Below are 15,304 nucleotides of genomic sequence, written 5' to 3'. Positions count from 1 at the left end.
AATCGAAGCCACATCATTTTTTTTAACCTCTTTATGTTTCTACGCCGGCACGAGACCGTGGCAGCGAAATTCTTCCCAAATCGTTGGCGTGCCAATTTTGGTATGGCTGGTCCAAACAGCCCCCAAGTCTGGGCTGTGCATTTTTCCAGATATAAGTCCTTGGGCTGGCCTGGCAAGAAATGGTTCGTTTGCATCCTGGTAGTATTTTCCCACGGGGCTTCTCCGGCGACGACGTGCTCCGCCCTCCGCTGCTGCGAGTCCAATTGCCCAAGGACGTTTCTGTAGTGTGTTCACAAGTTTCTGGCACAGCTTCCATTCTCCCAGCGTGTTGCTTACATTTATTCATAAATTTCTGGAAGGCCGGAATGAAAAATGTTGGAATCCTGATGAAAACTATGCTGATTGCTTCCCGGAAAGATTGCACAACATGAGTGTAAATGGCACAAGGAGATGATGAAACAGCCCTGAACGGCAGAACCGACCTGCAGGCCTGAAGAATGTACATCGCAATCCCATCCCCAGGGAACATATTGTCATCCAAATCACCATAACAAGCATAAGCACAAGCAGAAAAGGAGGAAGAAACTGAAACTCTGAATAGATATTGCCTCATATTGCAACAAAGGTACTCTAAGATCACCCCAGTGCTTAACTAATTATATACGCCGTATGACATAATGGCTTTGGCAAAAAAACATAACAAAATGCACAAAATTATACGGGATGATCTCGTGTGTTGCGCTTCTTCAACCCCATGGACCAGTAGCAGTCTTCCTCCTTTCTCCGGCAGCACGGCTAAGCAGGTTTCTTGGATGGTCTTGAGATGCTTGTACCACTATCTGCACTGTCGTCATCTTCTGCCTGCAAAAACGCATTGGTTTGGATGCCAAGAAGAATCAAAATACCATCTCGTAAATAACAAAATGTTACTCAGAGTCAGAATAGGATGTATGGTTTCATTATCACACTATGTGCTTATGGTGGATGATACAAAAATATCTTGAGAAATGCCCAACAGATGTAAGAGGAAGGTCTTTGGTCAACATTCTGCAATAAAGGTTTTCTGACTACCGAGCAACATCTACTACTTAGAAGATGCTAGTATTCCAGTATTTCACTCTAGAAAGAAGCACATAGTTTCACCTAGAAATAAAGCATGAAATGACACTACGCACATATGAATTGACCATGTCCAGATTTGATATAGAAGCAGTGAAAGTGTGAGATGGGCAGTTTACACTACCCATGTGAAGCACCTAGATGATTTGTGTACGCTACTTTTGCCTAATTAAAGCAACACACATCTGTCTTGTATGGATAACATAAGCTGTCGTCAGAAAAGATGCTAAATTCATATGATCTTATTGTGCAACACTTGCCTTCCAAATATTATAATAGGACTTACCTTATCAGCACAGTTTCTCTCTGTTTTATGCGATACATATCTTGAAGACTCAACTAACGAACAACCAGTATCCTGATTCTGGGAGCGCACTTCAACTGAACATGAGCAAGACGGGACATCAAAGGCACTCCCGCTACTGTATCTTTTTCTTGATATCAGTGAGTTCACTATAGATCCTGTATCTTCCGTCTTTGAGGCCTTAGGCTGTAACTCGTGATTCCTGCCACTAGAAGAAGGCACCCTTTGATCGATGGGAGGAGCACTTGGAGATAGTTCCTTCAAAACAACTTTTGGGATGTCAAAACTCTTGATATGACTCAAGTTATCTTCCACAACCTCACCATCCAATTCTGCAAGTTTTTCAGCTGTATCCAATTGCCACATTGTGGAGATGGCATCATCCAAGCACTCCCGAGCCGTGTGAAGTTCTACTATGGGCTTAGGATAGTTAAAGCCTAGCTCAACTCCAGCAACTTGTAGTATAGAGCTCGGTGCATCCCAGGGATGATGGATCCATTCTGTGGGCATTCTAGCTAGTTCCGGAATCCAAGTTCTTACATATTCCCCATCTGGGTCGTACTTTTGTCCTTGAACCTAGTTTTGTATGCAAGGAAAGCCCCAAAAGGAAAAAGATAAATCTCTCGAGACAGATAAGTCACATGATGCTTGGATGCATATAAATTTACCAAAACTAGATGCAAACAACATGACCAACAGAACTCACAAGGAAAATAAAAATCTAAACAAGTATGAACTTGTCTCAATACAGGTTAACAATGGCAATACACAAACATAATACAGAGTATGTTGTTCTCCATAATACATTGTAACAAATCTAAATATCAAAATCAAGTAAAAAAGGTCATGAGGTTTCATGCATGTCTGCAGAGATACATAAAACACACGTAAATTATACAAAATTGATTATAGATCTGAGGGTAGATAACCGAAAGTCAGAGACCAAAATAGTCATAGGTCAAAACAAAAATAAACTAGCTGCACCAATGGTAGTTTCAACATATGGCACAACTTGACCGGACCAATTTTTTTTGGAATTTTTGGTAGAAAGTCACTGCAGAATCTGCCATTTAATGTTATGCCACCCTCTGCGAGTATGACAAGTGAAACATCAAGTGATATAATGAGCCACAAATATTAGGGTGGCATCTAGGAAAAAGCCATTGGACATTCTGCTGGTGCAAAGGTCCAACTCAGCTCTTAACAACAGCCAAGATAGGTCAAGTTTGCCTAGGCATAGTACTAACTAGTTAACATTTCTCTGAGCTGTTTTTTCTCCAAAATTATTTGATTGAAGGATAAATTGAGTATAGTCTATAGTCAACCAGTCAGAAACTTTAATTTCACAAGCATCAAAAAAATATCTTGGCTCGCATCTACTCATTTTTAAAAAGAGGATTAGCTCATCATTATGAACCATTTCACGAATAGAAGTGCCTAAATTTAAAATCCAACATAAACTCTGTCCATAAACTCGTTTGCGTACTTATTCAGACTTATCAAGTAGCTCAAATATGATATGGCACTAAAATTTGCGATCTAATAATTGCATACCTCAGGATTATCAAGACGACTGAGCTCATGGCCATCAGGCAAACTCCCAGATATGTACTGCCAACCAAGAATATCACTTTCTAGATCAGCATCCAATAGCACATCCCAAAAGTACTTCATCCCCCAGGTCCATGGAATTAGTAGGAATTTTACAGCGAAGCTTGAAACGATGACTCTTATCCTATTATGTGTCCACCCAGTCGCCCAAAGCTCCCTCATGCCAGCATCTACTAATGGGTATCCGGTCATTCCCTGTCTCCAGGACTTGAACCTGTCCTCATCTACTTGCCATGGGTAGTGCTTCAAGTTCCCCAGCAACGACCTTTCATGTGTGAAGGGGAAGTTGAAACACAAGTAACGTGAATATTCTCGAAGACCAACTGATTGCAAGAACAAGTTAATGCTCTCCCCAGCTTCAGATTTTCCCTCATTTTCCCACTTGATTTGTTGCATCCTGACAAGTTGATAAATTTTCCTTACACTCAACTCACCATAATGAAGATATGGTGAAAGCAATGAGGTTGTAGCTCCCGCAACCTTCATTCCATGTTTTGAATAATCTTGAAGACCTTGGCACACAAACTCCTCTAGCGTCTTTTCTGCGTTGCGCCAGCCAGGAGACCAGGCCCTGCTTAGCAAAGCATTGCTTGATTCCTCATCCTTACTTGATTCAAGACCTAGATCATCAATTGAACAACTTTGGAGATTCTCTATACCTGAAAATTGAAACGAAAATGTTACGCATAAAGCAGCTATATATTGACAGGCTAGAAACTGAATTCATGGGTTGGAGCACGAATTACTATTAACATGTGGATGAAGCATTTAGTGCTCTCGAGTCTCAAGTAGACAACTTATCTAAATATTGTACTTCTTGAGTTATAACATACCAGTACACAGTAGGAAACCAATTCCTTAACATTGATAACAAAGCTACATCCCAAGAGATGGAAAGAAATAAGCAATGATTAATCTTCTACATGTGGAGGGAGATGACAAACTACACAAATGTTCAAGGCATGAAAATGATGATGCTAGACCATTAGCCACAAGCTACCTGGAACTGGCACCAACCTCCAAGGTGCAAGAGATGGCGACACCTCGATAGGTAATTTCAAGCACTGCTCCCAATACAGATTGAAGGTTGTAAATGCATGCCCATTATCATCATAAACTTCCCATGGCTGATACAGAAGGTCACCGTTGAAACTCTCGAAAGAAATTCCAAGAACCGAAAGCTCATTCTTGACGTTGTCATCGCGCACAAGTGAAACAGGGTCTAGAGTTTAGGAAGTGAGAGTAAATAAGATCAAAAGGGCATAACCAGAATGAGAAGAAAAACAAACAGTGAATCAACTGGTGCTGAAATAGAGCAATTGGATAGCTCCGATCGAGTCTCCAACTAAAAGCATGTATACTACCAACTTTTGAAAATGAAACTACATGACGTGACTGGCCGATCTTCTGAAGATGTAATTGCCATAAATGATATAAGAGCATGGGCATGTAAGTTATGTAACTGTACCATATAGATGATTATAAACCACTCTAGTGGCGCCGATTGAATGAACGCACTGCAGAAGCGCGGCAAGAGAGCTCTCCTCAGCTCGGATCAGATGGAGCGGGCACCCAAGCGCCTCCAACGACTTGCCAAGGTGGGCAAGCGACTCCTTGAGCCACCACCGGGAGCACCGTCCGGGATAGAACTGCCCTTCGTCGGCAGGGCACCATATGAAGATAGGGAGCACAGAGCCGTCCCTCGCTGCGGCGGCCAAGGCCGGGTTATCGTCGATCCTGAGGTCCCTCCTGAACCAAACAATGGTCCTCTCCGAGCCGCCCATGCTTCAGGAGTTCAGGGACGGACAAACCCGAGCCTCAAGCCACCATGACCGGCCGGAGAAAAGCTAGCACCGACAGTTCTCACCGCGTGCAGAAGCCTCCCGCGCGCATTACGTCGAACACGACGACTGCACGTCCCAATAAAACCACCAGAGAAGCGGCCTCGCAAGTTGCGGCACGTCGAAATCAGGGGGCAACAAATGCTGGATCTTGATGGCTGCCTGAGACCAGCTGAGGCCTGCAACAAGAGATGGGGGGGAAGCAAAGCAATCACACCGGTATACGACAAGATTCAGGGATCAGGACGGGTGGGGGAGCACGGGCAGGCCACCAACCGAATCGCAACCTGTGGCGAGGGGAGAAGGATCACGCTTTAGCTGGACTACAAATCTGTACCAGCGGCATGGGCGTGGCGCGTTTAGCAGCGAATCTCAGGGATGACTACGGTATTTGTCGGCTCCCCCAATCCCCATGGCGGGAGGAAGCTAGCAGTCGGCAGGACCCGCCCATGCCCAAGAGATTTCACCGCCGGGGACCGGCTTGGGAGCTAGCGTCGGTTCTAGAATCCGCTTTTCCTACCCCCTAATTTAGCAAGTTTTCATTCATGGATTTCGTGCCACTTGATCGTTGTGATTTTGCTACTTTGAGGGGACCAAGAGAGCAGATATTCTAGCTCGCCTCGGTCTCCCAGATCGCGAGAGCTGCAGTGCAGTGCACTTCACTAGCATGTTGCCATATTCGGATTGGATCAGATCGGAGGCACCAGTAAAACGCAAGGATTGACCACCTCGCTTGAGTCCGTTGAATCTTCACAGAAAAAAGAAAACTAGTACGGAGTAGTACTACTATTTGTATTTCTGAACGGAAAGCGGATTGCCACACATAGATCTTCTTCTGTTCTTCATTTCATAAACAGGCACGCTCAATTATCTCATTTATTTTCCTTTCAAAACAAATCATCTTATTTATCGAGAAGGCTCGACGAATGGGACTTGATGATGTGAATCCTACAGTCACCGGTACCGTACTGGATGTGGTCAGGATGGAAGCATACGACAAAGTGGTCATCGAAGGTGGCTCCGCGCATGGTCCCCGTGCGTGCGCGTGAGTCGTGTGACCCAGGAGTAGTTGCAGGGGAGAGTGTACGTTAACCGCTAGCGACGGCCGACGCAAATGGGCGACGATCGCTGCGTCCCGATGAAAAGGTTTTGGCCGTGCTTCGCGCTTTGGCCTTTCCAAAGCTATCGAGCATATCCAAGGTGCAACCCAACCCACTTGGGGTAATTTCCCTTTCCGACGGAGCAGGCTTTTCAAGGTCACTCGTGCATGCTGGAACAAACGGGCTACTCATGCACTACTGTACCCTGCGACTACCCAGATCTTATCATCTTGAAAGCTCAACAAAGATTTTCAGCTTGAGGGGCCCCACCAAAAACAATTCTAAAGGAAAATGGTAGAAGTGTCTGTACCTAATGACTTCATTGACGGCCAATGGCGAAAAGTTATCTATATTTGCAACTGCCCTGAGAAGGAACCTGAACATGGATACTCCTATGTACTACTCCTCACCAAAAATTGCAGCCAAGAAGGGCACAAATGTCCGAACCCAACACGTGAGGGAAAAATCTATCAAGGCCTCCACCAAAAACTGGAGCCGAAGCCGAAGGTTATGGGCCAAAAGTCTATTCGTGCTCATTTCCAAGAAAAAATGTGGCTGTCTGTTTCTATTTAATGAATCACAATATTGTTCCTGGTAACTTACTTTCTATTAAATGAATCATAAAGAATATTTCGTTTACAGATATGATACAACATGGGCATACAGAACAAAAAATACTAGTGAAAAACTAAATACCGTGGACAAGGAATGACTGCCGCAAAAAAAGATGCTTCTACCTCTCGGGGCGTTTCGATCTACCATCTCTTTGACCCCTGACAAAAGCCGACATAGCTAGATGCTCCGAAGCATACGTCATGAACGATGCCAGCACCACACCACCTGCTACCATTAACCCAAGCCTGCCAAAGTAAAAGATATTTGTTAAGACAGTACAGACACACATGAGAAAACAGCACAGTTGCAAACTTGCAATTTCAGATGTAAGATTTAGACTAGTCACGTCCAGGAGCAATTTCCAGAAAACGTTCCGACATGAATCGCAGCTCGTTAAGAGTTTTGACGAGTTGGAAGCACGACTGACTGGATTCCTAAATTATAAACAGCTTCTTCCGTCACTCCCTTTAAAGTGAGGAAAAATAGACAACAAGACACAGTATCTTACTTTGCAAAAATTGCAGTTATGCCCAGGACGGTTGGTGATAATAGTGCTATGGTAGATATGACAGCCATCCCTGTCCAATAGAAAGCTGCATCTTTGTCACAGTCAGATGTATTCCGCTGATGGCCTGCAAACCAACCGGGTCTTGCGTTAGCTTGAACACTTCAAATTTAAATGAATTTTTATAAGCTAACCTTACCTGTGACAGCATGATTCTCTGATGAATCCAAACTGCTATGCCCAACATGATTTGCACTACAATTTCCCCGTTTATACACAAAACGAAGGAAACTCCCAAACAACAAGAAGAACACCACAAACGTCCACTCAAACATCAGTAACAAACCGGTCCATGGCATCACTTGCCGTGGAATAACAAGAAATGCAGACCCAAGCGCCATCAGTGCACAAATGAAACAGACTAGCACAGTGATTGGACCGAAATAAGAAGGCAACTTCAGATGTGCTCCGTTGGATAACTGCAAGCATTAAGCAGTCATCAAATTGTTATCATGAATGTGAACTCATTCTATTAGCAAGAAAACATGAACTATGATTGCGTGAAATCACAAAAAAATGCCTATCTCCAATAAGTTATTAGCATTTACTCTACTCCAATAAGTTATGATGTTTTTTAAAATAAATCATGCATGGACATCATGCAATAAGAAGTACAACTGCAAATTTGGTGTAACCATATGACCATATACATTCACACACAAAACACAAATTCTCACAGTTTGAATAACACACTATTCACTGTTCAAACTGCACAAATTTGGTTGCTTAACAGAACGTATATGGTCATACTTTGCACCAAATTTTGCAGGTATACCATGATATATAGCCATGGTTTTGTTTCAAAAGAAATTATAACATTCTGAACTAAAAAAATGCATTTCGAATATAGGGTCAAATCAGATTTACACGAGATCAGGATTTAACCTGTGATTTTGCACCACATGGATAACTGAATATTTTGTTTAAGAGACAAGGCCTTGCCATTTATAACATTCTAGAGGCTTTGAATACATAAATTATTTACATAATGGTCCAATGATGTATTGAAGTGAAGGGCTACTACTTAATAATGTCTAGCAAAAATTGCTGAAATGTTTTCTTACAGCAATGATGTCGAAAATGGATCTTATAGACTATAGAACATTGCTTAATTAGCGTCAGGAAGAAACAAACTAAACTGCACTTATTTCATAGCAACAATTATAATCCACCATTTATAGCTGAAAGGGAACCAACCTTTTGATTTGATATACCAAAGGAAGATGAAGCCCCTCCAACTGTTGAATAAGATGGAAGTGCCTCTTCAGACTTGTATTTGTAGCGAGCTTGTCTAGCAAAAGCACATAGAGTTCTTATACTCAATAGCTCCTTATTAGTCTGTCAAAAACATAAATTGACAACAACTTTTAAGTGCACATGTCTAATTGTCTATGAAATTAAGGAAATATTTTCAGCAAGAAAAAAACTTTAACCTGAAAACATGATCCATAATAACCACATAACAGCATGCAGAAGGGAAGAATGAAAAGTATTTTGACCACCAGCTGATCACGAGGGTTTTTCCCTCCACCAGTTCCAGGGAGAGATTCTTCAAGATTTTGCCTCACATTCTGCAACAAGGAATAACATAAATTCATTCATATCATGCTACTGCTTAACATTTCACTTGAAATAACGCGAGAAGTAGCTACAGGTTTACCTGCCATACAGCTACAGGTTTAACAAGCCAGGCTGTCCACCAGTCCCAAGGCTTAAGAGGCCCAAGTGTGTAGTGAATAACTCTAAGTTCTTTCTCATCAACCATCCACTGAAGATGTAAGAAGATGGGGTTCACAAATAATCAGCAGACTGTAGATGGTATATGACAACAAATTAAAATAAGGACGCTTAGGCCTTGTTTGGTATTAGTGTATTTTTTAGTCATTTGAGGGGTTTGGGTGTTCACCCACGACTCTCAAAAACCCAAAACACTAGTGTTTTTTTTAAACATTAGTATGAGAAGTGTTTTAGTTTGGTACAAAAATGGAGTGTTTTGTGGGGGAAACTAGGGATAATTCCTTGTAATCCCTTTCTACCAAACACCCATTTGGGGTTTCTAGTGGTTTTCAATTTGGAGTGGATAATACCCTAGAAAACACCACAAAAACACTAGTGCCAAACAAGGCCTTAAGGGTTTTGGGTCCTAAATCTCATGATAGTATAGTACATGATATTGAAACGTTTGAGTTAAAATCTGAAACATGAGTAGATATCCAGAATATAGTGGAAGAATATATGTTCCCCTCATTTTTTATCATATCAAACCTACCAGTCAATATTCTAAAAGTGAGTACGGACATATCAGTTTTGGTAGCTTTTATCAAATACTTGTCTGTACTACTTTTCCATCTTATTTAGTTTTATTAAGCAACACAAGGACCGTCATTTATGCAAAATCTAGCAGTGGACCCATTTGTCACTTAGCAGACTGCATGACTGCAGTTTTTTTTTCTACATTTCAGAACTTGCATGATTATTGAAAATGGTACTTCAAGGGATATCTCGACTAATCTTATTGTGGTTCCATACCAATGGATTGGCTCCTTGCTAGTAAGAAAATAAATATATGTTTTGTTAGGAAAGTGGGGGTTGTATTCTTAGAGGTCAAGTAGATCCTTCCCTATAAAAGTTACACCATGAACTCACTATCAGTTAAGCAATGAAATAGTCAAATGAACAACTAAAACTTCAGAGCCTCACATCCAGGGACAAGCCCTGTCACTGGATTGTTCAGGCGAGCACCCTACCTTGGCCTTTGGAGCTCTACCCTACCATGATTATCTTGTCGTGGATCAAGGTCCATAAAATGAGTATACAGGGTAGAGAGTAGAGAATACAGCTTGAATAGATGATTGGTTAGTCAATGCAGAGAGTATAACCTTGTTGGCAAGCATGTAAAGGCCGACATCAGCATTATACAATGTGGAAAGGCGTTGTGTCTCAGGTTCAGGCGTTGAAGGTTTATTGGGATCATAAACACGAGAATTGGCAAAATCAGCATAATACGAATTCAGAAAACCTTGATCCCCTGCATGAACAAATCAATATCCTAAATAAGTGCCAAAAGATTTAAAATAAAAAAAATACAGGTGTAGAAAGAAAAGGACAAAACCAAACACAACTTTACAAATATACATATGCAGCATCAACAGCCCCTGTGTATTAACTGAAAGTTTGGACCATGGCATGATCCACCAACGGAAAAGAGTTCCCCATAATATGCAAAAATCTATTCACAAATAATACAAATATTCATTTAAAAAACAGCATTTTCTTCAAATTGTTCAGCTCAGCTAATGAATAAGAACACCTATTTTCCTGGGCATACCATGAGCAAGGGAAAATAGATGTAAACAGTAAAGAACCAAGGGCCATTTGCAATTAAAGGAGAAAGAGATTACAAGTAACTTGGCTCAGCGAAAAAGAAAAACAGAACACCAAGAAGAACATGCACGATAAGTACAGAAATGTTCTTACCTCCTGTGTAAGAAGGTAAGCTGTCAACTTTGTTCATCATATCCTTGAAAAGAGTTTCAGATGGCTCAACAACCATTACTCCAGAATTCATTCTCTCAGAATGTTTCAAGTTTGCACAGAACTTTCCACAGTTGAAAAGATCCTCAATACTTTTCACCACAATGGTGTCAGCGTCAAGGTAGACAACTGGACAACAGTAAATTATGCATTATGAGAAATGTTGACCTCACAATATAATAAAAATGTTAATTTTTCAGAACAGCGTGTATCTAATTAGACCAACAAAGAAAAGAACACTTGAAATCAAAGTAGTATCCAACTGCACCTTTTTTGTAGCTAGTCATGTTGAATATTTTTAATTTGGTGTACACACCCCAAAACCTTGTTGGCCTCACTTGATTAGGATTAGCCAGCAAAGTTATATGCTTCACTATAAAACCATCAGCCTGCCAAATAACAAAAATGAAGAAAGCACATATTAGTCAGCAACAGGATTTGTGAATACAGATTGTCGTACCAGTGGCCCACGGGGTCCCACTGATACTGGACGCGTGGGTCGCCTTTGACGGGGCCACATCAGGAAGGACTCCCGGGAAGTAACGAGCCTGGGAAGCCTGCCTCAAGGGGACGGCCCCCAGTGAAGACAAAACTAGGAGCCAAGTACGGAGCGCTCCGGGGGACCCCGACCCCGGGAAGTCATAGGAACGCCACCCGGCAACTAGCGGATGCGCTAGCCAGGAGGGTGCACCCCGGCAACCTGCGCTCGGGCATGCAAGCGGGACCCGCAGAACAGTGAAGACAGGACAAGACTGCGGGCGCAGTGCATTTAATGCACCGACAGGAGTCTTATCAGCAGGCCTAGTCTTGTTTAGCAAGGCTAGAACGGTCGCCCTAAGAGCTACTTTTTCTACCGTATACAGTAGGACGGGCGTTGCATGGCGTCCAGCGTGGATGAACAAATTTGTATTTCGTGTGGGCGTGACACGCGTCTAGCTAACGTGTCACGCTGCACACCGTGGCGCCTATGGTATCCCCTTGCATATAAAAGGAGGACCAATGCCCCCGAAAAAAGGGTTCCGACTCAAGTAATTAGAACACATCGTAGTATTCACCCAAGTAGCCAGCCCGGGAACCCCCCGGGCGATCTGTACACTCTTAAACTTGTGAATATAACAAAAAGCAGGACGTAGGGTGTTACACCTCCGGGTGGCCCGAACCTGGGTAAAACTCTCGCGTTTACTCTTCGTGTCTATCGCCACGCCGGCGATCGCCGGAGCGATCACCTCGCCCTCCACCGAACCGAAAAGGGGGTGCTCAGCATCCACGGTGCCGGAGACCGTGCTCCAACATCAGATAAAGTTCAAGATGTGGTAGCATAACAATAAAATCCTGGATGCGGTAGAGTCCCAGTCCTACCGCTCTAGTTTATCTGTCCACTCACCACTACCATTCTCAACAACCGATCACCGCATCAAAGCGCAGAGGAGGACCCCGTCCTCCTGTATCTTATCCCTACAACCTCTGAATCTCTAGTGTCCTCGTTATAAACTGGAAGGGCATGCCATAGACGCAGATAAACTTAAAAACTGGATCGTTAAGTGTGAGCACTGAGTGGTGGCAAGTATTATTTTAACAAATCAGAGCAGAATCTGCTGAAGTAAGTGTTTATGATAACATGGAGGCGCTTCTTAAATTTCTGTAATCGAAGATTGGACTATGGAGAAATAAGATTGACATGCCATTACAGCCACAAACTACAGCATGAACCTATAATCCCATAAATTCTTGCAAGTTACAAATTGGATGGATTCCTATCCTATAGTCCCTCTTAACAGTTGTACTAAGTGACCTCCTATGTTTGTCCTGGGATTGACACAAATAGAACCATACCTTTTTCTATGCATATATTCTCAGACATACGGTCTTATTTGTGTCAATTCAAACTTTTCTTCCTGTAACATCATGTTTCATCGAGACCTTTCAGCACGCTGACTACAACAAAACTGAGCAAACAAAATTTCCACTAAGTTTGTTCCAAGCCCTGACGCTTCCCCTTCACACAACAGTATACATATTGCAGTTGCAGAGAAACATAGAATGCATTCCCCGTTAACTGCCAAGGCACACTTTACTGTTGATTCTACATCATGGTAAAGCACAACTGAACTAAGAGACAGAGACACGCCTTCCCACTAAATTTGAACTGAAAAACTACGAGCTCCCGTCTTCTAACTTCTAGATTGCTATTCTGGCAGCCCAACTTCAAACCACACACAGGACGTCAGGACCGGTGGACGCGCAAGTTCATATCAACTCGACAGAATTTGTTGACTGGACAACTATACTACACACGCACGCGCATACCTGGAGGAGCTTCCGCGAGTACTCGGAGACGCCGTCGGAGACGAGCACGACGAGGTCGCGGCGGGTGCCGGCGTCGCGGATGGACTTCCCGAGGACGCGCACGCCGAGGACGAACTCGTCCCCGTAGAGCAGCGTCACGTATGCCTCCTCCGCCCCCTCCGCCGCAACAACCCCGCCGCCGGCGGCCGCCAGCAAGGCCGCCGCGGCGAGGAGGGCAGCCCAGAGCCACCGCATCGCGGGCGTCCGGGCAGGGCCGGATCGGCTCGGCTCGGTTCCCGCGGGCGTCTCGACGAGAGAGGCTGTGGGTGGTGGGGGGGGGGGGGCGCCGAGCGCGGCGATTCGGCGGAGAGCCGAGGGGCGGCGGAATTAGTAACGACGGTTTCCAGCAGGCCGGAGCCCCTCGTCCTCGTCTCCTTCGTTTGTCAGCGCGTCCGGAGCTTGGAATTTTCGTGGGCCGTTGAAGTCCAAAGCGGACGGCGATGATTCTACAAGAGCGTGCGTCGACAGGTGGATCTCGTTGGCTGCGGCGTGGTAGAGAAAGGGCACATGGCGCCGCGCCGGGCTGGAAAGATCGGACGGCTGCACTGCATGTCTGCATTGTTAGTTTCATGTGTTCAGCTTTTTTAAATAGGAGTATATAAAATGAAAATATTTAAATAGAAATAGAAATCTAAATTTGCATTCAGGAGGACAAAAGGACAAATAGTGGAACTTTACATCCATTTTCCCAACTAAGTGAGCTAGGCTCGTCTCCTTATGTGTTCAGCTTCCTTGGGAGAACACAGGACTAGATTGTGCCAGCTTGTTCTTTTTTCGTCAAGTTCTTCTCTTTTGATATCACACGAACTGTACAGATTAGCCGGCGTAGCGTAAAATATGATTCATGCTTGACAGTCGGAGTTCTTTTTCTTTCTTTTTTTCCGAAGTTGACGATCGCCTATAACGAAGTTTCTATTGGCCCGTGATGGCACCTTTGGGCCGACTTGGTCCTTTGTGTCCGGATGTTACCCCAGTGGGCTGGTCAGAGCAAGGCAGCTTTCCTTGTAGGGTTAGCAGGTTGGGCTTGGGCCTGAAACGAAAAGCTATCACGGGAAGCATGATATGCTTTGTTCACTTTGTCGGTTCCAAACTTCCGCGAGTTCAACTACGGAGTATGACAGAAATTTCCCTACGTTGACGATTCAGTCGACGAGGACAAAAAAAGGGCTACTAGGATACCAGAGACAAAATTTACTAATCGTAAGAATCTAGGCTGAGCTGGCCCTGTTTGGCTAAGTCTTGAGCCGTAAGCTAAAAGAAAGTCTTCAGCCATAAAAGTCCTGGTAAAACTATAAATAGATTTACAACGTCGACTTGCATATTATATGTCGATAGTTACATTGCATGTCATGCCAAATGGTTAAGCTAACTTTTCTTTCTTGATCTGGTCAAGCTTGCAACTTTTTATCTCTCTCAAATAGCTTTGTAATCGATGAATATGTTCTTGCGCTCCCAAGACCGCTATAAACATTGGATCTTACCATCGTGTTCTTTTCTTTACATTACTTTTTTTTCGAGAACCTTGATCAATAGTCGATACCACAATGTCGACCCGGAGCAGGAAGAGTCCAACGTATTCTGCCTCCATGGAATTTTGTTTGAACTGGTATATATGCTGTAACTTTTACTTTACTAATTAACATCACATCCTTGTTTCTACTTGAACGTACATGGAAGCACGGAGATTGGCCTAAAATCGCTCAAAAATCAACGACTCTGCTGTCTGAAAGGAATGGCATAGCAGCACTCTTAGACCGTGTCCGGCTAAGACTATGCATGGTGTTAGTACTTGTTGGCATCTTGACAGTGGATCAGGTTGGCTAGCTTCACCATCCTGTTGTCAAAAAAGAAGTTGCTTCACCGTCCCTAATTTTCTAACCACGCCTCCAAAAGCATTCGGAACGGGAGATAAAGAGGCACGCCTCCCATTTCGTTGATCCAAACACCTCCTTTTTTGTACGGTAAGGTCGTACTTAGAGATCCGAAATGGCATAAAGCTAAGTTGACTAGGCACTCACTCACGGCCTGCTTTTTACTCATTAGTAGTACAAGGGTCTGGATTAATGGTTGGACTTAATTCAATGATGAAGCAGGTGACGCTCACGTGACGAGTTAACGAGCGCACATCGCACTTGTTCTGTACTCGTAAGTACGGAGTACGTTATTCGTACTATCATGGTACTCTAACTGTGAACATGTGCACACTCTCGCCTTCGGCCTCAGATTCGTACTACGTGTGAACATGTGCACTTCCTGTGTCCTAAATCCT

At 43.6% G+C, this 15,304-nt stretch overlaps 2 protein-coding genes across 2 annotated transcripts; both read right to left on the bottom strand.

The window, feature by feature from the left end:
• Positions 1–569: 569 nt before the first annotated feature.
• Positions 570–5,497, bottom strand: LOC100838321 (cryptochrome-1). Its single transcript, XM_003575345.4, has 6 exons — positions 5,152–5,497; positions 4,503–5,054; positions 4,035–4,256; positions 2,978–3,693; positions 1,406–1,999; positions 570–861 (listed from the first exon to the last, which is right to left on the bottom strand). The coding sequence occupies exons 2-6, from the start codon at positions 4,816–4,818 to the stop codon at positions 796–798; spliced, it is 1,914 nt and encodes a 637-aa protein (XP_003575393.1). The 5' UTR covers positions 4,819–5,054; positions 5,152–5,497; the 3' UTR covers positions 570–795.
• Positions 5,498–6,511: 1,014 nt separating this feature from the next.
• Positions 6,512–13,383, bottom strand: LOC100843986 (inositol phosphorylceramide glucuronosyltransferase 1). Its single transcript, XM_010237425.3, has 10 exons — positions 12,997–13,383; positions 10,958–11,078; positions 10,633–10,818; positions 10,035–10,183; positions 8,816–8,923; positions 8,589–8,726; positions 8,353–8,493; positions 7,295–7,574; positions 7,099–7,222; positions 6,512–6,835 (listed from the first exon to the last, which is right to left on the bottom strand). The coding sequence occupies exons 1-10, from the start codon at positions 13,228–13,230 to the stop codon at positions 6,709–6,711; spliced, it is 1,608 nt and encodes a 535-aa protein (XP_010235727.2). The 5' UTR covers positions 13,231–13,383; the 3' UTR covers positions 6,512–6,708.
• Positions 13,384–15,304: the final 1,921 nt, after the last annotated feature.

The sequence above is a fragment of the Brachypodium distachyon genome, chromosome 3, assembly GCF_000005505.3.
Source record: "Brachypodium distachyon strain Bd21 chromosome 3, Brachypodium_distachyon_v3.0, whole genome shotgun sequence".
Lineage (NCBI taxonomy): Eukaryota > Viridiplantae > Streptophyta > Magnoliopsida > Poales > Poaceae > Brachypodium > Brachypodium distachyon.
Note: the sequence above shows the minus strand (reverse complement) of the source record. Positions and strands in the feature narration are given on the sequence as shown.